Raw genomic sequence first — 25,845 nt, forward strand, 5'->3', positions numbered from 1 at the left:
CATTCTGGAATGGTCAATGGATCAAGGGAATGCCATGGCTGACCCTTTATGCTACTTTGTGTGTGTGTGGGGGGGAGGGGTAGTATGAGAGACAGTATAATGTTACAGTTGGAATTCTAGTGTGCCACTTAACTTGCTCCGGATCACAAAACTACTAAATGTAGTAGTCTGCAGCATGGGTTGGTAATGGTGCCTACCTTATTGAGGGGTGTGGCCAGGATCGGGTGAGTTGCAGAAGCACAGCCTCTGGAACAGGTGTCTGGCCCATAGGACATGCATGATGTTGTCATTACTAATATACTTTCTCACCCGCAGAGTCCTGGAGGAGGGAGGGAGGGAGGGTTCTGTGTAGCCTTTCTCTTTCCAGATCCATTCCCATCCAGTGACTGCAGTGATGGAAGAGGCTGGAGTCCTTTGGGGGTGGGGGTGGAAAGGGATCAGGTGAATAGCCTTGGTGACTCACCTGGGCTTCCAGTGTGCTGGCTCTGCAGTCTCTGTGGTCTAGGAACTCCTGGTGTGTGAATTCAGGGAGTTGCAGTGTAATTGAGCACACTGGTGCTCATGAGGTTAATATGTTATCGAGGGATGATTCATCCTGGTGTTTCCTGGAGCCTTGGGGAAGCAAGCCCTGGGGGATTCTAGAATCTAGGTGTTTAAACCTTTCTGATTGGAATTCTTCTTATTTACAGAGGAGGAAACATTAATTTCCTTCAACAAATGGTTTTTAAGGGCTCAGACACTGCCTGGAGTATGAAAGAATACACAATGAATGTTGAGTAGAAAACCGGATCCTGGGGGCTGCTCTCCAGGGATTTACGGTAAAGTGGGAGAGATGATTAATTAAATAATCACACGGGCACCTGGTGCCAGATGCTAGAAAGGAAAGATACTCTGGATTCTCAACTCACTGCCATGGAGGGCTACCTACTCATGGTGGCCTTGTGGTTAACAGCCCCATACATAGCTGCAATGACCCCTGCCCCCAGCCCTGGTGGATACTCACTCCGTGCCAACTGAGTCAATGCCCAACTCGCAGTGACCCTGTAGAGCAGGGTAGAACTTCCCCTGTGAGTTTCTGAGACTGCAACTGTCCAGGGAGCAGAAAGCCCTTTCTCCCGTGGAGCGGCAGGTGGTGTCGAACTGGTGATCTTGCAGATCGCAGCCCAGTGCATAGCCACTGCACCACCAGGGTTCAGTGGACACTAGAAAGGGGAAAATACACAGAAGGCCAGTGAGTCAAATGTCTAAGGTTGGTGGTAGAGGAGGGAAGGCCAAATAAGGACCCCTTAGGGAGGATGGGGATTGTGAGGTCTTGACAGTCTACAGGGGCACAGGTCAAATAAGGCCTTACAGTCCACACGGAGGTGGATCTTTCAGAGATTGTTCACTTCAGACAAAGGAAGGAAGGAAACCAGGAAGGGGCCAGCATCCTGGAGTGAGTTAAGGAATGAGTTTGGGGACTTTTTCCTTCCTGAGCCCCGAGTCTTCCAGCCTCCTGCAGGACTACAGTTTGTTTTAAGAGGTGACCAGATGTCCCGATTTTTAATAATTTTTCCCACGTCCCACGGAATATTTTTTAAAAGTCCCGATTTTTGGAAAGAATGCACAACAAGCTAGGGTATACAGTTTTCGGCTGCCATGTGGCCATTTCGCCAGCATATGACTTTTATCAATGGTGTCCCACTGGTGTCCCGCTTTACCAATGTTACAATCTGGTCAGCTTATTTTAAGAGCAAGTAAATAAATCAAAGCAACCCTGCTCAGGTCTGTGGTGCTTGGCTTCCCTAATGATGTCCCGTATAGAGTCGAACATAAGCCGAGTTTTTTCAGCACATTTTTAATGCAGTTTTTGTGGTAAAATTAGGGGCCTCGGCGGATATTTGGGTCGGCTTATACTGGAGTATATAGGTAATTAAATATGGGTATTGCGAGAGAGAGAGAGAGAGAGAGAGAGAGAGAGAGAGAGAGAGAGAGAGAGACAGAGAAAAGACAATACAAAAATGTGAAAAAGGATCTGTAATTGCATTCCCGAGAGTTAAACCACTGGAAACACATGGATGTCCAAAGCCCGGGCAGACGATATGAAATTCGAGTGTTTGCTTTCCTCCCTGAAGTGTTTTCTTGAGGCATCTTTCTGGTCATTAAAAATATCTTGCAAACCTTGATATTTGTGTATTATTTCACTCCGTTATCATAAGGAACTGGCTCCTCCTGGAGACAGTGATAGACGTGTCCAGTGGTCACACTACACTGGACAGCTTTGCATTTCCATCATTGTCCTCAGCTCCAATGATTGTCTTAACCACAAGTTCTAGAAATAGAATTACATGGCCAAAGCAAAGATATGACTACTTTATTATTTTCTTATTTATTAAGTCAACTTGACTGAGATAAACACAGTGACATGTCCCCCGTTTTCACTGTAGACTGTGTAGAGGTTTGGGAAATGTACCTGTCACTACTACCCCGATTTTAAGTATTGCTTTTACTTTTTATATCAGCTCTACTGGATATAAAACCCACTACCATAGAGTGAGTTCATACTGTAGAGGCTTTCTGAGACTGTAGATCCTAACACCAGCAGACAGCCTCATTCCACGGCCCCCGAGCAGCCGGTAGTTTTGAACTTCCAACCTTGCGTCTAGCCACCCAACCACTGCCTACCCCTTGGTGCCATAGCCATTTTTAGGACTCATATTGATGAGTTTCTTCCCCCAGAATTATTAGCTTTCAGAGCAGTGTGTACCTTCCTGCGCAGCATATTTATTGTCTTCTCGCCTACTAATTTATCGAACAAGACATTTATTTCTTTGAATCGGAGGAAGGTGCAGGATTGCTTTACTGTTGCCCTCAGGGATGCTTCTCTGTGTCACTTGCCTGTGCAGGGTCTGCTTTGCCCATAAGGGTCTTTTTTCTTGATACGTCCTCAATCCTTGTCACATTTCCTCCCAATATGGCCTCCAAAGGGCCTCCTGCTTCCTCATCTCCTTACCTGATAATTGGACATTTCACACTTATTCATAGCACACCTTTGGATAAATATTCAATTTGGTATATTTCTGGTCTTTCTGTGTTTATATTCAGGTCTCCAGCCATCTGGAATTTACCCTGGCTTACGTGCATGCTGTCAGCTTCCGTTTTAGCCCTGCCTCCCACAGCTGCCTCAATGGGTAGACAAGGAGCATTGCTTTTTAAAACCAAGGAGCTTCCTTTGCTCTCTGACTGTTTCGTGTGTTCTGGACAGAACAGGGAGACACGAAATATAAGTGGAGTAAAATGCTTTGAAGAGAAAGAAAGCTGTCGAAGTTATAGAAATGCATATTGTATGCTGACTGCTATCACAAGAAGGGGCTACATACCGGATACAAAAAGCCAGAAGCAATACCAGTTAACTCACTCAACTACTGCCATTAAGGGGATTCCAACTCATGGCGACCCTAGAGGGCAGAGTAGAACTATTCTAGAATGTGTGAAAATTAGATTTTATTCATAAAAATGTTCAGGCTCCCAAAGGTTAGGGGTTTGAGCCCACTCACAGCCACTGAGGAAGACAGGCCTAAGACCTGCTCGTAGGGGGTGAAGGTGTGTGTGTCAGGGTGTGTGTGGGGGGGGGGAGTCAGCTGTTGAAAACCTGTGGCTCGCAGTTCTACGCTGACACATCGGAGGTCACTGCATGTTAGTCTTCTCAAGCAGCAGGTAGGAGCAGCGGGAAGGATTTGGAGTAGGGGAGTGAGCTCATCTAGCTGGGCCGTAGGGAAATTGATCTGCTTGACCAGGATGCAGATGAAGATTCTAAAGTCAGGCTGCCTCCTTAAGTCTGTATTGTCCTTTAACGTTGCGTGGGAGAGCTGGTTTCCAAGAATTTGAACTGGGGTGCTGGCTGCTCCCCTTCTTCTATGAAGCGTGGTGCAGCTCGTTAATGCATTTGACCACTAACAGGTGGCTTGGAAGAAAGACCTGGTCATCTACTTCTGGGAAAATACCAGCTTTTGAAAATGTTATGAAGTACACCACCACCAACGACCCACCAAACTCCCTGCCGACAAGTTGATTCTAATTCATAGCGACCCTATAGGGCAGTGGTTCTCAACCTTCTTAATGCCGCGACCCTTTCATACAGTGCCTCGTGTGGTGGTGACCCCCAACCATAAAATCATTTTCACTGCTACTTCATAACTGTCATTTTGCTACTGTGATGAATCGAGTGACCTCCGTGAAAGGGTCATTCGACCCCCAAAGGGGTTGCGGCCCACAGGCTGAGAACTGCTGCTATAGGGCAGAAGAGAACTGCCCCTGTGGGTCTCTGCGACTGCAAATCTTGATAGGAGTAGAAAGCCCCATCTTTCTCCCATGGAGCGACTGGTGGTTTCGAACTGCTGACGTTGCAGTGAGCAGCCCAAACAAAATTTGCATAAATCGGAATTTACGCCACCACAGATGAGACTAACTTCGTGTCAGAAAGGGTTTTGGTTTCCCCCTGCAGAGTCCCTCAGGCCATCTTGGGGTGCTTCCCAGGCTGCAGCAGCCACGACCATGCTCTACCCAGCACTTTGCTCTCGTCACGCGAGGTCAGGGACAGACAGAGAGACTGGCACACTTGGTGCGTGCAGGCTGTGTATTTCGTTGGTTGAAGGACCAGGCTGAAGGTCTGGTTTGTTTGTTTGTTTGTTTCCAGAATGCTGTTTCCAAGTACGGCTCTCAGTTCCAAGGCAATTCCCAGCAGGACGCCCTGGAGTTCCTGCTCTGGCTGCTGGATCGTGTGCACGAGGACTTGGACGGCGCTTCCCGAAGGGGGACCTCCGAGAAGGTCGGTTACTCTTGTATTTAAAAATCTCATTGTGACTATATATGGTATGTGGTGCGTATATGTACATCTGTGTGCGTCTGTAGAATTGTATAATTTAAAAATTCCATTGTGACTATATATTGTTTATGTTTGTGTGTGCAATTACATATGTGTGTGTCTGTCGAATTGTATATGTATATGTATATGTATATGTATGTAACAAAGACTCGGTCACTTTAGTAATTCTGAGTGTACAGGGCCGTGGCATTAATTACACTTGCCGCGCTAGGCTGCCCTCCCCACTATCCATTTCTAAGTGTTCTCCATCACCCTAAACAGAAACTCCCAAGCGCCCTGGTGGTATAGTGGGTTATTGTGTTAGTTTCGGTAGACTCAAGAAACAAACCCAGAGAGACACTCCTGTGTCTTGTATAGAGCCTCCGACACAAGAGCAATAGAATATTGAGAAAACACCCCAGCCCAGTCCAGATCAAGTCCATAAGTCCAATATTAGCTCACATGTCCGATACCAATCTATGAGTTCTTCAGACTCATGCAACACATGTAAAGATGCCGAATGCAGGAAGATCGCAGGCCAGTGGGTGGAAAGTCTTGTGGATCCATCTCAGTGGAAGCTGGCAGGGGTCTCCACGTGGCTCCCTCAGCTCCAGGGCTCTAGCAAGAGCTCCAGGTGTCTTGTCTGCAGGAATATCTCACAGGGAGTGAGCGTGTGTCCCGCCTCCAGTGAGCTATTTATCTCCTTAGTGCCTCCATATGAGGTCATCAAGCTGTTACCTAATTGACAAGCTAAACCCCACCCCTTCACTCTTAAGTCTCAAATTGACAACAGATTATGTAACTACCGCAGTTACACATTTGGGTTCTTAACTATAAGATCAGTCATTCAAAACCACTGACTGCTTCTTGGGAGAAAAATGAAGCTTTCTACTCCTGTCAAGATTTGCGGTCTCAGCAACTCACAAGGGCAGTTCGACTTTGTCCTCTAGTGTCACTATGTGTCAGCATGGATGGATGGCAGTGAGTTTTAGGAATAGAAACTCAAGTAGCCTTGGTAGTACTGTTGAGTAAGCTTTGGACTGCTAACAGCAAGGTTGATGATTCAAACCCACCAGCCGCTCCAAGGGAGACAGAAGAGGCTGTCTGTCTCTGTAAAGATGCACTGCCGTGGAAACCCTGTCTGGAATCTCTGTGAGTTAGGATACGGGAGCCCTGGTGGAGCAGTAGGTGCTCTGGTAGCATCGTGGTTATGCATTGGACTGCTAACCACAAGGTCAGCAGTTTGAAACCACCAAGCGACTCCACGGAAGAAAGACAAGGCTGTCTACCCCTGTAAAGCGTGACTATCTCGGAATCTAGAGAGGCGGTTCTACTTTATCCGGGAGACTTGATCTGAGTCCGAATGGACTCCGTGGCAGTGAGTGTGGGTTTTCGGTTTAGTTTGGTTGCTTTCTCCACAAGGCTGTTCCCTGCTCCTTTTTCTGTGCTGTTTGTTCTAAACTACACACCCTGCCCCCTCTTGGCTGCATCTCTCATCCTTCCTGCTCCTAGCAATAAAACAAATAACCAAACCTGTTGCCATCCCGGTAACTCTGGCTAAGAGCAGGTCCCTCACATCTGTCAGAGTAGAATTGTGTGTGGCAGGGCTTTCAGTGCTGATTTTCAACAGTAGATCGCCAGGCCGTTCTTCCGCAGTGCCTCTGGGTGGACTTGAGCCGACCGATTGCAACACCAAGGGACGAATGCAATAGACTAACAGGTTCAAAGCCTCCTTTTTTGCCTCAAATCCTATGCATGAGTGCTCCTGAGCGTCCGACGGTAGGACCATTCCTTATGACTTTCAGATGACGTCTCCATTGTGCTTTCTCAGGTACTCATCCTACAGGGCAGCCAATCCCAACTCCTTAAAAAAGACATGAGAGATGCTTTTTTTTTTTTAGCTTTAGAATCCATTTTTAATGACTGTCACATAATGCATACTTACAACATTTACAGCTGTGCCACACCAATGCATGGCTAGTGTGCAAGTGTTTAGCTAAGAGAAGAGGGATGCTTTTTTTTACATGTGTACACTTAGCATTTTCAGATTGTGATGAAACCCCAAACTTTCTTTGGGTTGAAGATCGTACTGCAATAATCTGTAATTTCCATGGCCGTCTAGTTGATTCTGCCTCAAGACAACCTAGGGTTTCTGGGGCCGTATGTAAATCTTTCTGAGAGCAGACAGCCTCATCTTGTTCCCACAGAGTGGCCGTGGGCTCGAACTGCGAACCTCCCAGCCACCAACCCAGTGCTTAAGGCAATGCACCACCAATTAGTTGATCCATCAGCTAGATTCCCCATGGACTTTACTAAGCCACGATCAAAGACGGGCTGTGCTCTAATCCTATTCTCTCTTTAAAAAAATCATTTTATTAGGGGCTCACACAACTCTTATCACAATCCATACACACATCCATTGTGTAAAGCACATCTGTACATTCGTTGCCCTCATCCTTCTCAAAATTTTTGCTCTCCACTTAAGCCCTTGGCATCAGTTCCTCATTTTTACCCCTCCCTCCCTGCTCCCTCCTCCCTCATGAACCCTTGATAATTTATAAGTTATTATTTTGTCATATCTTGCACTGTCCAACATCTCCCTTCACCTACTTTTCTGTTGTCTATCCCCCAGGGAGGGGGCTGTACGCAGATCCTTGTAATCAGTTCCCCCTTTCCACCCTACCCTCCCTCCACCCTACCGGTATCACCACTTTCACCACTGGTCCTGAAGGGATCATCCACCCTGGATTCCCAGATTCCCAGTGTGTCCAGTTCCTATCTGTACCAGTGTACATACTCTGTTCTAGCCAGATGTGTAAGGTAGAATTGGGATCATGATATTGGGAGGGAGGGGGAGGAAGCATTTAGGAACTAGAGGAAAGTTGTATGTTTCATTGTTGCTACACTGCACCCTGAATGACTTGTCTCTTCCCCATAACCCTTCCATAACAGGATGTCCAATTGCCTACAGATGGGCTTTGGGTCTCCACTCTGCACTCCCCCTCATTTACAATGATTATATATTTTTTGTTCTGATGATGCCTGATCCCTTCGACACCTCATGGTCATACAGGCAGGTGTGCTTCTTCCATGTGGGCTTTGTTGCTTCTAAGCTAGAAGGCTGCTTGTTTACTTTCAAGCCTTTAAGACTTCAGATGCTATATCTTTTGATAGCCAGGCACCATCAGCTTTCTTCACCACATTTGCTTATGCACCCATTTGTCTTCAGTGATCATGTTGGGAAGGTGAGCATCACGGAATGCCAGTTTAATAGAACCAAGTATTCTTGCATTGAGGGAGTACTTGAGTGGAGGCCCAATGTCCATCTGCTAGCTTAATACTAAACCTATACATATATGCACATAGATCTATATATGCACATAGATCATATATATAAATATATTTCCATATGTACATGCATTTATTTAGACCTCTATAAATGCCCTTTACCTCCTAGATCTTTCCTCTATTGCCTTTTACTTCCCTCTTGTTCCACCTTCATTTGAGTTTCAGTAATTCCTCTCGGTTACATTACCCTTGATCACACCCTACCAGGCCTCCTACACTCTACTCACCACCGATTTGGATCACTTGTTGTTCCCTTGTCCCTGAGTTTGTTAACACCACTACCTTTCCCCCACCTTCCCCTCTCCCATGTCCCCCCGGAACTGTTGGCTCTGTTGTTTTCTCCTCCACATTGTTCATCCATTCTATTTTATTTAGACAGACCTGCAGAGATAATAACATGCACAAAAACAAAAGAGAGCGAAACCAAGCAACCAAATAAAACAAAATAACAACAACAAGCCAATGACAATAAACAAAACAACAAAAAGAAAGAAAAGTTTGTAGTTAGTTCAAGGATTGTTTGTTGTCTAATCCCATTCTTTCATCACACACTCACAAGAGTTTAGATGACTGACTCTATATCACTTGAGTGAGCAGAGTTTGGGGAGCACTATCCACGAATAGTCTGCTACCATTAAAGAAAATGTGTCATACACATTAGCAATTCACATAACTAAGGCAAAAAATGCATCACTTCTGATGCTCTCTCTGTCCGCACAAAAAAAATTTGAAAAGATTCAGATCTAGTCATGAGCTTTGCCTTCCCAGTTTATTTTGGGGTTTTGCTTGATTTTAAGTTCTGGGTACTTTATACCCTATCCCTCAGTGAAAGGCGAACAGAAAACACTTAGGAAGTCTTGTAGGTCTATCAACAATTCCCTTCCCATCTCTCCACTATGTGTTCAGAGTCCGGCCTTCTGAACAACAAGGGAGTGATGCAGGACGCAGGCTCGCTCTTTGTCTTCTTGGCAACTTTGTCTGCATTCTTACATGTCATCCTCTTTCACGATGGCAGCTTGCAGCTTTCAGAAGAACCTAAGTATGTACGTCTCAAGGATGAAGGGATGTGTGTGCGTGCGCGCATGCGTGTCCATCACCACTATTTATTTCCCAAACCTCTTGGTAATCCAAACGGATTGACTGCTAACCACAAGGTCCGCTGTTCAAAACCACCAGCCGCTCTGTGGGGAAAAGTCAAGACTTTCTAGTCCCACAAAAAGTTACAGTCTCAGAAACCCACCGAGGCCATTCTACCCTGTCCTACAGCAACACCGCTAATCGGAATAGTAAGTTTGGTTTTTCATCATCCTAAATAGGGGATGTTAGGATGATCAAGAAGCTTTGGAGCTGTCCTCCACAAGGGCCTTTGGACCAAGTTTCTCTTGTCTCAGTGCCCAGTCCATCTTGCTGCCTCTCATCCTCGGGTTGGTTCTCCTCGGCCTCCTCGCCCTGGTGCTTATTGCCTTCTGCATCGTCCGCAGACGCCCACCCAGCTACCAGCCCCTCTGAGCGTCGGTCTCCGCCCCTGCATCTATTTCCTCACCATGCAGCTGACTCAGACAGCGCCATCCTCCTCCCTCGAGTCTGGAGCAAAATAGACCTCAGCCAGCGAGGACGGGCGTGTTTTATTCCGTTCAACCAGTTTCCCCTTCCCCACTGGGAGCCCCAGAGTGGTGAAGACCAGTAGCAGTCTTTGTCCTTGTCCATCCTTTGTCCTGCCTGAATTAAAAGCCACGAGTTTCTTGTCCAAAAAAAGAAGAGGTTTTGGAAATAAATTTCCCATTTTCCCTTCTGCTCACCCCCTACTAACTACCTACTTCTTGTCTCTAGATGCAATTGCCTGTTCTTCATAGTTCATATCCATGGATCATGTAATATTTGTCCTTTTGTGTCTGGCTTGTTTCCGTAGCATACGATTGTCAAAATGCGTCCTTGCCTGGCGCTCCGGTTCTGTTTGTGTCTGAATTGCATGGTGTGGATATGCCCACATGTTGCTTGTCCTCCCTTCTGTTGATGGACATGTGAGTTCTTTTGAATAGGCCTACTTCAGGCAATCATATGATGCTATTGAAAGTTAATAGTTTTATATCGCCACAAAGACAGTTTTAATGCTTAAAACAGTATTGATAATTTGCCAAAATTCATGGACCAATGAGATGCCGCTTGTACCATACTGTATACCCCGCATAGAGTACTATATACACTGACCAACCACTGTCTTTTATGGAGTGCTTTTAGGGTTGTTTCCATTTCCTGTCTGCCTACATGTCAAACTAACGCCTCTCTTGCTATTTGACATTTTACATTTATTGCAATAGTAAAAAAAAAATCTGACTATCTTGTGTATTAATGAACACACAAGTTGACTGCTGCTGAGAGGGAGGCTGGGGCAGTGCTGACCGTGATGGTCCAATTCTGTGTTGATCTGGCTGGACCAGGATGTTCACTGGTTTGGCAGTTAGATAATGATGCAATTTGGCAGTTATGGGAGCCCTGGTGGCACCATGGGTTATGTGCCGGGGCTGCTAACCACAAGGTTAATAGTTCAAAGCCACAGCTGCTCTGTGGGAGGAAAACGAAGTTGTCTGCTTCCATAAAGATCTGCCGTTTCAGAAACCCTACGGGCCAGTTGGATTCCGCCCTATAGGGTCACTCTGAGTCAAAATTGACCCTTCTGGCAAGGGTTTAAAATTATTTCTCTCATGCGGATGAAAGAAAGCCGTGGTGATCGACTCTCTACAATCAGCCCATTACAACACCAGGTTATCACAGGGGTTCCGACTACAGTGGATCATGGGATGGTGCCGGGCTGGAAAGCCTACTGTTCTCTTGCTCACGGGGTCACCAGGACTTGACAGATGACCCAGTGGCAGCGAAAACAGCAACCGTAGCATCTCCAGGGGGCGGGGGGTGGGGGGCAGTGGTGGTTCAGGGTAGATTCTTCCCTTCCACATGGGAGACTCAGGTTTGATTCCCGGCCGGTGCCCCTCAGGTGCAACCACCTCCCACCTGGCAGGTGTGTTGCTCTCATGCTCCGATGGGTTTCAGCAGAGCTTCCTGGAATAAGGCCGGGTATTCCACTTCTGAAATTCAGCCAGTGGAAACCCTGAGTCAGAACTGTCTGAGTAGAACCAACCATGGCGCTGGCGCAGGACCTGGCGGGGTTCAGTTCTGTTGGGTGTGGGGTCACTGTGTGTGCGTCAGGGGGCGACTCAACGGCAGCCAACACCCACAAAGAGACCACCCGGAAAGCACCCAGCAGAACAAGGCCAACCACCCCCAGCATCATAGCCCGGGAAGACCGCACACTCAACGTTTATGCGGAGTTCTCCTGGTGGCGGTGGGGGGGGGGGTGATAGGTGAGTTTTGTTTGACTTCCGGTGGTTTTCTGGGTGTCGTCCTCAGATCCTTTTAGTTGTGTGTGACAGAAGCCCCACCTGCTCTGACTTAGGGGAAGGGCATTTCCTGGCTTTTTAGGTAGGAAGTGTGAGGGTGGCACCAGCTGAGGGACTCAGCCAATGCCCTCACTCTTGGACTCTCTCTAGCCCTTCCCTCCGGGCCCTGGGCCCAGCTCCGAACACGGGGTACAAGCCCGCTCTGCAGGGCTAATGCTCATCTCTCGAGTTCTCTGACGGATTTGGACCCCAACTTGCTCTGTATGCCCATCCCTGGACGTGCGGCCAGCAGAATGGAGTCATTCTAATGGGGCCTCCTGGGTGCTAAACCTGGAACATGAGAACTCTTCCAACAGATATGGGCCTATCTAGAATTGGGACAGGTTCCTTCCCCAGAGAAAGGAAGGTGGAACAAATGAAAGCATATGTTTATGGAGCTGTGTGCCCACATTGGAGGAGCCCTGCTAGTGCAGTGGCTATGTGTCGGGCTGCGATCCTCATGGTGGGCAGTTTGAAACCCACAGCAGCTCCTCGGGAGAAAGACTGGCCCTTCCACTCCCGTCAACAGCTACAGTCTCGGAAACCCATGGGGGTCTCTATGAGTCCTCACTGACTCCATGGCAGTGGGTTTGGTTTTGGGACTTATTCCATGTATTTTACAGTGAATGGGCTTCCCCAGATATAACTGATCCAAATCCTTGGGTGTTATATGGCAAAGACATTGCAGAAATGATTAAGTTAAGGGATTTGAGATGGGGAGATTGATTACCCACAGGAGAGGAAGAGGGAGAGTGGGAGGCGCAGAGGAAGAAGACCTGCTTGGCTATACCAGCCCTGCAGGTGAGTGTGATGCAGCCACAAGCCCAGGAATGCTGGCTGAAACCACACACCCCAAGAGGCAAGGAGCAGATTTTCACCCGGGAGCCGTGGAGATAGCTTAGCCTTGGTGTCTGCTTAGTGGAGGAGAAAGGGGGAACCGATTGCAAGGTTATAACCCCCTCCCTGGGGTGTAGACAACAGAAAGGTGGGTGAAGGGAGACGTCAGACAGTGTAAAACATGACAAAATAATAATAATTTATGAATGATGAAAGGTTCATGAGGGAGGGGGACAGGGGAAGGAGGGGGTAATATGAGGAGCTGATATTAAGGGCTCAAATAGAAGGCAAATGTTTTGGGAATGATGATGACAACAAATGTACAAATGTGCTTGACACAATGGATGGATGGATGGATGGATGGATTGCATTAAGAATAGTATGAGCCCTCAATAAAATGATTTTTTAAATAATTTATAAATTACCAAGGGCTCATGAGGGAAGGAGGACGGGGAGCGGGGGAAATGAGGAGCTGATACCAAGGGCTCGAGTCGAAAGCAAATGTTTTGAGAATGATGATGGCAACAAATGTACAAATGTGCTTGACACATAGATGGATGGATGGATTGTGATAAGAGTTGTACCAGCCCCCAATTAAAAAGCCAGCAAACTTCTAGCAGAAGTTTCTGGCCTGCGAACTGCGAGAGGAATGGGTCTCTGTTGTTTTCACCCGCCAGTCTGCAGTCACTTGTTCCGGCAGCCACAGGAGCATCCCACACCGGGGCACACGAGAAAATGCTACACACACACACACACACACACACACACACACACACACACACACGACCCCACCCTATCTACCCCCTTTCTCTCTCACTGGGAAACATGGCCAGAAACAGCTTAGGGGGTGGAAGGCAGGAAGATTTGGTGTGGGTGCCTCTGAGGGGATGCCAGTCCACCCAAGTGGCATGTGGGCATACATGGGCAGCAGGGTGAAGGAAAAGAGCAGAGTGGGGCGGGGCATCAACACTGGAGAGAGTTGGAGCAGGGTGAGAATGAATGAGCACTCGCCCATGTTCCTCCTTCGGTTTGGGCCCGGCATCAGTCTCTCAGTCTGAAGGGACTGCAAAGAGCCTGACGTTATGGTCCAAATTCTGCCAGGGCCCGGGCCTGGGCCCAGACAGGGATGGTGGGCCTGGCCGGAGGCGGTAGAGTGGAAAGGGCGGAGTGACTGAGGCGCAGCTAATCTCCCTTTTTTCCCTCATTTCTTTGCAGCTTCAGCCTGAAGCCAGTAAAAACCCCGAGAGCCACCCGCCACCCACTGCTCCACTTCCTCTAGGGCAGAGCTTTGTTCAAAACCACTTTCAAGCACAATATAGGTAAGAGGGGACGGGATGTCTTAGAATTTCTCCCACAGGGCTCAGTGAAATCATTTGCCAGATTTACCCTCCGACTAAAAGCCAACCAAATCCAGAAATAGCCTTCTCTCTCCATTTATCCACTTATCTCTATCTGACCTCTAGTAATTCTATTTTCCCATCTTCCTGGCTTCTGTGCCTTCCTCTCCGCCTCGGAAAGGGGGATGCGAATGTGGGCAAGGAAGCCAGGGTCTGACTGGCGAGCACGCACTGCCAAGTTGGGGAGACTCTTCCTATTTAGTGTTATTTGTCCAGAGAGCCCAATTCAGGAAGTCAAGAGTTGTCAGCATCATCTACCATAAAGCAAACAAAGCCCACGCAGCCCAGTCGATTCCGACTCACAGGGTAGAACTGTCCAGAAAGCTTTACCTGTCTCCTGCCGCACTGCTGGTGGTTTTGAACGAGCAACCTTGTGGTTGGTTAGCAGCCCGGCTCATCACCCACTACATGTCAGCAAGGGTCCGTCTATCCTCTTGTCCAGCAACCATTACTGAGCATTACTGATGGGGCTGTGGGCTAGGCGTTGGGCTGCTAACCACAAGGTCAGTGGTTCAATTCCACCAACCATTGTTTGAAAGAAAAATGAAGCTGTGTACACCCAGAAAAATTTACAGTCCAGGGGCTTAGGTGGAGAGCAAATGTTTTGAGAATGATGAGGCAAATGAATGTACAAATGTGCTTTACACAATTGATGTATGTATGGATTGTGATTAGACTTATATGAGCCCCTAATAAAATGATTTTTTTAAATTACAGTCTGGGAAACCCTATATAGAGTCACTATGAATGGGAATTTAGTAGAAGTAGGTTTCCGTGCCCTGTGGAATATCTCTGAGTGGCACAGTTATGATGTACCCCTAGCTGCTAACGTGGAAGCGTGGAGGTTGGATCTGCCCCGATACACTGCTTAAGAAAGTTCTGGTGATCTAATTCTGAGAAATTAGCCATCGAAAATATTGTGGATGGACTCACACTTAGTTCTAATCCTAATCTAAGAAAATAAGCTCTTAGGACATGACCCCGCTTGCTACTTGCCCTCATGAAGAAGAGATCACTGAAGATATGCATGCCTATAGCAAAGTGTGGTGAAGAAACTAGATGGTGCCTGGCTATCAGAAAGCATAGCATCTAAGTGAGGCACTGCCTAAGTCAACATGGAGGAAACACACCAGCCTGTGTGATCCAAGGATTGTAAATGATATAATCAAATCCAAAGTAGGGAATGGTATCAGAGTTTAGGTTGTGAACACCTGGTTGTGAAAGGCTGTGGACGACAGTGGGAGCCCAGAATCCATTTGGAGGTTCCCCGCGTAGAGTGAGCCTTGGCTGAATCCCCTCTGACCGGAGTCAAGGGGTGTGAATAACTTTGTAATCAGACAGAGAGCATTATAAAGGCAATTATGGTAGCAAAGGTGGGTTAAAATGCAATATCTTACCATCTGATCTCCCTTTGACCCATTCAAAATTTGTCTCAGTTAAAAAAAAAACGTGGAGGGAAAATGCATGTGGGTTAAACCTCTGGTGACTGCCCTCTGACCACAGGCTGGTTTGCGAACTGCCTCACCATTGCGCAGAGAGCCTTGCAGAGTGGATTGTGGCAGGTGTGGCCAGGATGGACATTGACACCTTATCATCTGACCTCCCCTTTGACCCACTGAAAGCTGTTCTAGTTTTAATATGTTCTACTTTTTTAAAATTAAACATTTTATTAGGGACTCATACAACTCTTAGCACAATCCATACATATACATACATCAATTGTATAAAGCACATTTGTACATTCTTTGCCCTAATCATTTTCAAAGCATTTGCTCTCCACTTAAGCCCTCTGCATCACTTTTTTATTGAAGTTTTTCTCTACTTTACTTTGTTATTGGTGTTAGGTGTATGTGTGTGTGTGTGTGTGTGTGTGTGTGTGTTTCCCTGTATATGAAATCCAGGGTAGGTAGATATATAGAGTTAGTTAATAAGGTGACCAGACGTCCCGCTTTTGAACAGATTTTCCCATGTCCCGCGGCATTTTTAAAATGTCCCAATTTTTGGACAGAATGCACGACAAGCTAGGGTATATGGTTTTCGGCTGCCATGTGGCTATTTCGCCAGGAGATGAGTTTTATCAATGGTGTCCTGCTTTACCAACGTTAAACTCTGGTCACCTTAAACTGGGTTCATGGTTTCTTCGGGGTGTGGCGGAGGAGACCGGCGGCAAAATAGGGAGTTAATCACAATGAACACAAGAAAGAACATGCCCCAATAGTGACTGTGGTGACGGTTGTGCGATTCTAATTGATAGGAGTGGACTACTGAGCTCTATGTGACTCGTGTGCCAATAACACTGTTTTTAAAAGGCCCATCAGTTCTCCTCACACAGACGGGATCACCATGAGCCGGTGTCGACTTGGTGCCACAGGGTTGGGTTTCCTCGGTGCCAGGCACTTCCCGAGGTGCAGGAGCTGAGCTGTGAACGTGACCCAGTCCCTGTTCTCAAGGAGCTCATGTTTGGTCGGGGAAGGTGTTAGATCGTACACAAGGAAACAGACAGCTTGCGACCCAGACAAGGGAAATGATAAGGAGTCATTTGGGAGGTAGGGTCAGCAGCCAATCTGAGATAAAGCGGTCAGGGCAGGCCTCTTTTCAGAGGGGGACATTTGAGCTGAGTGACAAGGAATCAACCATTCACTCACATAATTGAGAACAGAGACTTCCGGGCGAGGAACCGACAAGGTGGGAATGATCTTGGTGAGGTCAAGGACCAGCATGGCCCTGGTAACGACTGAGTCTTAAGTAGGTAGATGAGGCTGGATGGGCAGGCAGGGTCTTCGATGCCTGGCTAAGGAGTGTGGCCTTCACTCTGTTGGACAGCTTAAAGCAGCACACAACCCACTAGCTCCTTTGGATCTCATGGTGAAGGAAGACATCGAGAACAGAAGCAGGAGGAGGGGTTGAGATGCAGAAGGATGAGGTAGTGGTGTGGGTCAGTGGTAGGATTCTGACCTACTGTGGGTGAGGCTAGGTTCCCGGTCTGCTAACCACAGGGTAGACAGTTCAAACCACTAGCTGGCTCCTCTGGAGAAAGATGAAGATGGAGGGCCACGTCAACCCTATATGGGGGCAGTATGAGTCAGAACTGACTGGAGGGCAGTGGGTTTGGTTTCCATTTCAGTTCTGTGAGGGAGCTGGGCTGGATTCCTGGTCCGTGCACCTCATGGGCAGACACCACCTCCCTATCTCTCAGAGGAGGCTTGTGTGTCGGCTATGATGCTGAACAGATTTCAGTGGGACTTCTGGGCTCAAATAAACTCGGAAGAAAGGCCTGGCGATTGTCGCCACCCTTGAATACAGTGCCTCATGCTGTGGTGAACCTCCAACCATGACATTATTTTCGTTGCTACTTCATAACTGTCATTTTGCTACTGTGATGAATCAGGTGACCCAGTAAAAGGATCATTCTGGCCCCCAAAAGGGTCCCGACCCACAGGTTGAGAACCGCTGGTCTAGTCGCTGGGTAGCCACAGGACTGTAGCATTTTGGTCCTGCCTGCACGGGGCCCCGCTGTGACCCAGAGGAATGGACGGGCGCCACACACCTTTTGAAGGCAGAGGCAACGGGACTTCGTAATGGGTTCAGGAGTGGGGGGCGGCAGCACAGAGGAAAGTCCAGGAAGAACCCGGGCGATACCTGGGTTTTCCTGGAATTCTAACTGGCGACTTCTCGCTAGCAGGCACCTGCCTCAGTGTGGAGGCCCCCTCAGGAAGTGCCAGTTGAGCTAGTCAGATTTTCAAGAGGGTGCGTGGGAGCCCCGGTGGTGTAGTGGTTCCCTGTAGGGCTGTGACCCACATGGTCAGCAGTTTGAAACTACCAGCAGCTCCTGGGGGATGTGGCTAGGTTTTTGCTTTTCAAGTCTGCAGTGGCCACTGGGGGCCGGCTCCATGCTGGTGACCCTGCCTGGTGGTTCCTGCTGCTCCACCCACTCTTCTGGTCCCTCCCCCTCCCTTGGGGTTTGGGGATGGGGTGGTGTGCAGACTAATTCCTCTGGCTGCTGAGCAGGCCTGTTTGTCCTTCGGGCCGTGTGTCTGTTCCTGTCATCCTCCTCAGCACTCCCACTTTCACCTGCACGGGAGGCGATTGGAGCTGTGGGGGGGGGCAGTCCTCAAAGTGACAGCTTTGCTTTAGACAACTTTTTAAACATAGTGTTTTCTCAACACTTAGGAGCCCCCCCCCCCACCCGAGTGGCACTGTGGGCTAAACATTGGACGACTCCCCTCCAGGCAGCCATTCGAACCCCCAGTTATTCTGAGGGAGAAAGAAATGGTCGACAGACTCTGAAACGGGGAGGCCGTTGAGTCTGATCCACAGGGTCTCCTCCGTCATTGGCATGGACTCTGCGGCTGTGGGCGTGGTTTGCTTTCTGGGTTTGGTGACATTGATCAGTGTGCCTCACCTCTAACCTCTTTCTCCCCCCTCCCTCACAGATCGTCCTTGACCTGCCCCCACTGCCAGAAGCAGAGCAACACCTTCGACCCCTTTCTCTGCGTGTCGCTCCCCATCCCGTTACGGCAGACCAGGTATGCAAAGTTCTCACCTCTGCTGCGCAGCCAGTGTTTCTTAGAGAAAGTAAGCCTTGTCACATAGTGGTTGTGCGGTGGACTGCTAACCAGAAGGTTGCCGGTTTGAAACCACCAACCACTCCTCGGCAAAAAGATGAGGCTCTCGACTCCTCTGTGAAAGAGCTCCCGCTGAGAAACCCATGGGGCTGCCATGAGTCAGAATCCATGTGATGGCAGTGGAGTTTTCTGAGAGCTGGTCACATCACAGAGCTGACGAAGCGGAAGGTCCCTGGGGCCCTTTGTGACCTGAGGAAGAAAGTGGAAACCAAAGGCTTCTGTCCTATGGACTCCAGCCATCACTCGTTCAGAAACTGGCCCTGGCCCATGGGCTCACTCGGCCAGACCGGCAAACCAGAGCCTCTGCCACCACCCGGCTCTGCCCGCTGTGCTTTCCGATCCGTGGTCTTCCTTGTCTAGGAGCTCTGGTGGCGGTGTGGTCACGAGTCGGGTTGCTCACCTCAAGGTCAGCAGTTTGAAACTACCAGCCATCCTGAGGGAGAAAGACGAGGCTTCTTCCTCCTGTACAGATGGTCAGCCTTGTAAGCACACCTGCCCTTTCAGGCTAGAGGGGACTGTGAGTTTGGTTTTTGTTGGTTTGTTTTTGCTTTGTGACGGGGAGGAAATAGGAGCAAAGGGTAAAGACGGGATGTGGCGAGACGTAGGGGAACGGAAAGAAGAGAGGAGTTTAGGTGAGAGGGAGAGGCAGGCGCTATAGATGTAAGGACCATGTAGAAGCCCCTTCTTAGCAATGGCCAGGGACAATGCCACGGGATTCCAGTGCCTCCATGGGCTCCCAGATGGAAGCAATTTTTCTTCCCGGCACCCGTCACTCAGTTTGTCATGCCACGTGGCCTGCGAGTTGCCGTGAGGCTGGAATCGAGGCCCCCGGTCTTTCAGGTACCAGCAGGTCCCACAGGGTGGACCGGTTTCACTGGAGCGGGCAGGCTGCAACAGACTAGGAAGATAGGCCTGGTGGTTCTAAAACTGGCCAGAGAAATCCCAGGGCATCAGAACAGAGTATTGTCTGACAGGGCTTGGACAGACTGACCACCGAGAAGACGGTGTGGGGCCAGGCAGCGTGCTGTTCTGCCACGCAGGATGCCACCGTGAGTCAGACTCCTCTCGACGGCAGCCAAACAGCTCATCTTTCCGTGGGGACGCCAAACCCAGCGCCTTGGCTAACGTCTATAGCCTCAGCTCTCCACCCCTTCTCACCGTTCTCTGACGTCGTCAGGCTGGCCACCTTGGTCTCTGCCCTTTCTGAAGCCCTGTCTGACTCATCGAGACCCGAGAGAGGGTGTTGATGGCTGTCCATCTTTACTGGTGCAGGCAGTCTCAGCTTTCTCCCAAGGAGTGGCTGGTGGGCTTGAATGGCTGACCTTGCAGTTAGCTGTCTGATGCTCAAGCCACTGTGTGACCAGGGCTCCTCGCTTCTGTCCGTAGCTCCATGTCCTGACAACCTGCCTCCTCGTTGGAGCCGCTTCTCATCTCCATGGGTACCATTTATCTCTTCCTCCATCCATTGACCTATCTTTTTAAGTTGCAGCTGAAGATAGGACCGTTTCACACAGCCTTCCTTGGCCGCTTAATTTCAATCCCCCCCCCCCCCCGCCTTTTTTAATCATTTTATTGGGGCTTCTACAACTCTTATCACAACCCATCCATCCATCCATTGTGTCAAGCACATTTGTACATTTGTTGCCATCATCATTCTCAAAACATTTGTTTTCTGCTTGAGCCCTTGGTGTCAGCTCCTCATTTTCCCCCTCCTTCGCTGCTCCCTCGTGAACCCTTGAAAGTAATAAATTATTATTATTTTGTCCTATCTTACACTGTCCGACGTCTCCCTTCACCCACTTTTCTGTTGTCCATCTCCCAGGGAGGAGGTTATATGTAGATCCTTGTAATCGGTTCCATCTTTTCACCCCACTCTCTCCCCACCCTCCCGGTATCACCACTCTCACCACTGGTCCTGAAGAGATCATGTGTCCTGGATTCCCTGTGTTTCCAGTTCCTATCTGTACCCATATAAATTCTCAGATTTGTAAGGTAGAATTGGGATAACAATAGTGCGGGGGGGGGCAGGTGGGGCAAGCATTTAAAAACTAGAGGAAAGTTGAATGTTTAATCGTTGCTGTAGTGTACCCTGACTGGCTTGTCTCCTCCCTGCGACCCTTCTGTAAGGGGATGTCCAGTTGCCTACAGATAGGTTTTGGGTCCCCATTACGCACTCCCCCTCATTCACAATGATTTGATTTTTTTGTTCTTCGATGCCTGATTCCTCATCCCTTTGACACCTCGTGATCACACAGGCTAGTGTGCTTCTTCCATGTGGGCTTTGTTGTTTCTTAGCTAGATGGCTGCTTGTTTATCTTCAAGCCTTTAAGACCCCAGACTCTATCTCTTTTGATAGCCGGCCACCATCAGCTTTCTTTGCCACATTTGCATATGCACCTGTTTGTCTTCGGCAATTGTATTGGGAAGGAATCTCAACCCCTTTAGTTCTGAAATCCTGTGCTACTGGCGGCTAACGCCATACACATCACACGGCCTCATCCGTTATCACCGTTGACGTCATTGGATAACATCTCCTCATAGCTGCCGTGCCCTCAGGTCCCCGACTGCAGGCAGAAATGCACAGTGGGGAGGCGCACTGATGCTGGAGCCAGCCTGCCCGCCCCTGCCATTAGCTATATGACTGTCACGAGCCTTGCAACTCCGTGTGCCTCAGTTTCCTCAGCTGTCCATATGGAGACGGCTTAGACCTACTTCTGAGCCTGGGGTGAGGATGGGGGGAAGAGAGGCTACTTGAAGTGCCAGGAGCCTTGCAGAACCAGAGAAACATGGTGAGGGGTGAGAAGCTGGGATGTGGTAGGTTGGCTGGGAGAACAGCAGCAAGTGGGACCAGAGCTGTCAGAGACAAAAGGGCCTGTCCTGAGGTTCTTGTGGCGGGCTGCCCAAATAATTCCCGCTCCGAGAGACTGAGTGGGGTGGTAGAACTTCCTCCACGGTTCATCTTGACGGAAACGGGTTTCCAGGCTTTTCTGCTCGGGTCCAAGCTATTAGCCTTTCCTTGAGCAGTGGTTAGCCATCGCTCGCACACACTCACGCACACATACACATACACCACAACAAACCCACTGCTACCTGCCTGATTCCGACCTATCTTTCTCACTGCCATCCAGCTGATGACCAACTCCTAGTGAACCCTTTGGGACAGGGGTAGATCTTCCCCGTGGGTTTCCGAGAGTAGCTGTTTATGGGAGTAGAAAGCCATGTCTTTCTCCCAGGGAGCGGCTGGTGCATTCGAACTGCTGACCTTGTGGTTAGCAGCCCAACGTAGAACCCATTATGCCACCACGGACCCTGTCTAATGTTTCTGAGGCTGTCCATCATAATGAGCGTAGACAGCCTCATCTTTCTGCCGCACAGCAGTTGAGACCTTGGGGGACTGGGCTCTGCACTGCACCTGGGGACAGTGGACCGCAGCGCAGGCAGCCCAGGAGGCGTTGGCTCTGTGGCACAGGTTCCTAGCAGTGCATTGAGTGCGTGGCCCTCCTCCTCTTTTCCAGGTTCCTGAGCGTCACCTTGGTCTTCCCGTCCAAGAGCCAGCGGCTCCTGAGGGTTGGCCTGGCGGTACCCATCCTCAGCACGGTGGCTGCCCTGAGGAAGATGGTTGCGGAGGAAGGCAACATCCCAGCAGATGAGGTATGTGTGGTGTGGGGGTGTGTGTGTTACACTTCCAGAGGGGGTGCTCACTGGGTGACAGCTTGCTGACTGGGCCCGTTAGGCCAATGTGTGATTCCCAGGTGACTCCGGCGTGATTCGTGGGCTCCTGTTTGCTGAGGGTCTGGGTCTGGGATGACCTTGGCCCCTCCCTGTGTGACACAGAGTGATGGCAAAGGCTTCTTTTGCCTTCCAAGAAGGTGGGGGTTACGATGACGGCACTCATTCTGATAGTAGGTAACCCCTCATGGTGTTTACAGTGTGTTAGACGCCACACTCATGCCATCGAGTGGATGCTGACTGGTCGTGACCCCCTGTGGGTTTCAGAAACTGTAGCCATTGACTGCAGGAGAAAGCCCAGTCAACCGGCGCTGTTGCGGTTTTGAACTGGTGACCATGCGGATTGCAGCCCAACATGTAACCACTACGCCACCAGAGCCCCTGTGTGTTCGGTACTCATATTTGGACTTTATATATCCTCACCGCCACCCTGTGACATCAGTAGTCCAGTTATCCTCATCTTACCACGAGGGAACAAGAGACAAGTCAAGTGAGCGGCCAAGTGAGTCCGTGGCGGAGGCAGGGTGTGGGTGTGCGCAGTTCGCTTCTGCGCCTCAGCGGCTACAAGTCTGTTTCACCCCCAAGGAAATAGACCACGAGACGGAGTGAAGGGGAGAGCGTGGACAATGAGGAACTTCTGGGGGGACAAGGGTGCTTAGCGTGAGGGGGAGTCTTAGGGGAAGGTGGATGGCTGGTGTTTTTAAAGGGAGTTCTGGTAACGGGCTGGATTCCATGTGACTTTGGAGAGCAAAACTCATGGTAGGCCCCTCAGTGCAGGTAAGGACTGGGGTGGGGGTGACGGTGGTGAAAAGCAAGGTGGTGTCCCGTGGAGACCCCTGGTTCACTCAGCTACCACACACAGTCAAGTTCACGGTTTCTCAAAGTTAGAGTTGGTCGAATTTCACCTTTGGGGCTACCTGAGTATTCACCTTGGTTGTCAAGCGGATTTGCATCATCTCAGGAGTCCTTCTGTGGGAGCTCTAGCTCCTTCTGAGGATCAAATGGGGGGGGGCAGGGGCAATATTTACATACACTGCTTTGTAAACTCTGAAAGTGCTCTGCAGGGTTCTGTTGAGCAACTGAAAGAACAAGAAGATGACAGCATTTGCGGGGAGGGCAGCCATAAAAGATCGAAAGGAGAACATCTGAGAGAGGTCAAGTTTAAATAATTGAGGTGAAGCACAGGCGGGCTTTGCGAAGCAGAGTGCATCGGCATTGCTCTGGGTGGTACAGATGACTGAGTTAGGTACTCAACTCTATTCCACAAAGGTCGGCAGTTCAAACCCTCCTCCAGAGGTGCCTTGGAAGACTGGCGAGTCTGGGGCTCTGCTTCTGAAAGGTCCACCCCTTTGAACACCCCCCACCCCCAGGGCAGTTCTGCTTGGCACAAGCAGGGAGACCCTTTGAGTCAGGCCCAGTAACAACCACATGCCTTCCTCCGGGGAGCTGTTTGGCTGGAACCGAAAATCTATTTTGATAAGTTTGTTTCCTTGAGCTGGCAAGTCTCGTCCACTCATGGAGATGGCCATGGCTGCTTTTCCTCCTCCCCCTCCTCCCTCCCACCCCGCTTAGCACTTGGGTGATATTTCACGGGCTAATAGTCACCCCTACTGTGTTTCACTTGTGAAAGGAGCTGTGAGGCTATCAATCCCCGAGACGTCTTATTTGTTAAGGTCCCTTTGAGAAACTAAGAGGGGAAACTGATCTTCCGTGCAGGTGATCTTGGCCGAACTGCATCTCACCGGATTCCAGCGGTCCTTCTTTGATGAAGAGGACTTGAATGTCATCGCCGACGGAGACAACGTGTATGCCTTCCACGCCCCGGCCTCGCCTGGCCCGGCGCGGCTCTCGGGTACTTGGCTTCACTCTCTCTGGCTGTATTGGATGTCCTTGAGGGGGCGCTCGCTGGTTCCTAAAGCGGAGGACGTTGTACTTGGGACTGAAGATGTGGTGTAGAGACAAGTGCATTCTAATGTGCGTATTCAGCTAACTCAAGGATGCTCAGGCCTTGGAGAGGATCGGGATCAGAGAGCTAGACTCCACCCACAGAGCCTCTGATTCGGTGCACCTGGCGAGAGACCCCGGTATCTGCATGTTTAACAAGCACCCAGGTGATTGCTGCCGGAGCGGGTGCTGGGGATCCGAGTTTAAGAATCACCGTTCAGTGTAGCTGCAGGGTAAACTGTCTGTCCTCCGTGCTCTTAGTCTTCACAGTCGGTCCTTGCGACACACCTTCTCCCCATGTGAGCAGTAGGGGCAGCAGTGTGAGCTAAATGACCTCTTGCTAACAATTCACTTCCAAATGCCTACATTCCCTGAAACTTGGGATTCGCTGACACGGTCCATTTCAGGTATACAGTTTGGACCAGCAAACCATGTTTAAAGGATCCTGTGCCGGGGTTAGCCACTTACCTGCAAGCAGCCTAGGTCACAGGCTGTGGATGCTGCAGCTCTTCCGTAGCAAGACACTGGCTGCTCCTGATTGTGTTGTAACCGCCGTTCAAGTTCGGTCACAGGTGGCCTGCATTTATCTCGAAAGCCAACCTCTCAGCACGGATGGGGCATTGAGGGCGCTCCATTTCCTCTCCCCCGCCAGTGGCGGCGATGCCCATAGCTGTGTACTTCCTGCCCTGGCTTCCCAAGAGAGTGGCCATTCAGGGCTCTCTGGTCGTGGCAACAAGCCACACAATTCGGAGTGGTGGTCAGATTGCCTTTGCAAAGCAAGCTGCTGCGCTGACTGGACAGAACGGCAAATCCACCGCCGGGAGTGTGGTGTCTGTGTGCCCGGGGGCCCCATGCCATGGATCTTCTCTCATTTTCTCCTGAACCCCGCCAGTGCCATCCCACGGGTGGCTCACAGCGGCTCCAGGGGAAAGAGGGACCAGAGAGATCGGGGCTCTGACCCAGCAAAGAGGTCCCTTACGAATGCAAACGCCGCCTTCTCTCCTCCAGATCACCCATCTGGCCTGCCCGTCTCCCCACGCCCGGCACCCCGGGAAGGCCAGCGAGAGGCCAAGGTGGCCATCCTCTTCTGTAACTTGGTGGGATCAGGGAAGCAGGCCAGCAGGTATGTCCAGCTTCGTCCTTTGGATTGTTATGCTTTTTGCATGTGTGACCTCAGCTTTGTTGACAGTCCCTGGGGCTCCCTCTAGATGGTTTGAATTTGATCAGGTGAGTCATATATCCCCACCAAGTGTGGGCACTGGGGGCTCCGTGGCAGGACTCTTGCCGTCCACGTGGGAGGCCTGGGTTGGGACCTGGCCAGTGCACCTCATGCCCACCAGTGGCTCATGTGCCCCTCTGATGCTGACCAAGTTCTAGACTAAGATGGACTAGAAGGATGGTCTCACGATGATCCACTGTGAGAATCTGCCAGGGAAAGCCCGGTGGAGCACCATGGTTGACCTGCTCTTGGCTGCGGGCCTGGCACCGGGCAGTGCTGTGTTCTGTTGGAAGCAGAACATGATCCACTTTGCTCCATGGAGACGTCGAGTGCTGGGGCCTTCGTGATGGATGGATGGCAACTGACAGCAACGGCATCTTCCCAAGTCACAAACTAGAAACGAGGGGTGGACTATTTTCTGATCAGGACAACCCACAATAATCTGCCTTAAGCAGATGGCCCACATCAC

General features: G+C 49.8%; 1 protein-coding gene across 1 annotated transcript in view; it reads left to right on the forward strand.

The window, feature by feature from the left end:
* The window catches only part of USP43 (ubiquitin specific peptidase 43), a 61,611-nt gene that overhangs the window by 1,962 nt on the left and 33,804 nt on the right, over nt 1-25,845 (forward strand). The window contains exons 2-7 of the mRNA XM_075559571.1: nt 4,676-4,807; nt 13,678-13,781; nt 18,293-18,385; nt 22,000-22,135; nt 23,930-24,065; nt 25,166-25,280. Of these exons, the coding sequence (XP_075415686.1) occupies nt 4,676-4,807; nt 13,678-13,781; nt 18,293-18,385; nt 22,000-22,135; nt 23,930-24,065; nt 25,166-25,280 (716 nt within the window). The remainder of the gene's footprint in view (nt 1-4,675; nt 4,808-13,677; nt 13,782-18,292; nt 18,386-21,999; nt 22,136-23,929; nt 24,066-25,165; nt 25,281-25,845) is intronic.

This window comes from Tenrec ecaudatus, chromosome 10, assembly GCF_050624435.1.
Source record: "Tenrec ecaudatus isolate mTenEca1 chromosome 10, mTenEca1.hap1, whole genome shotgun sequence".
In the NCBI taxonomy this organism is placed as follows: Eukaryota; Metazoa; Chordata; class Mammalia; order Afrosoricida; family Tenrecidae; genus Tenrec; species Tenrec ecaudatus.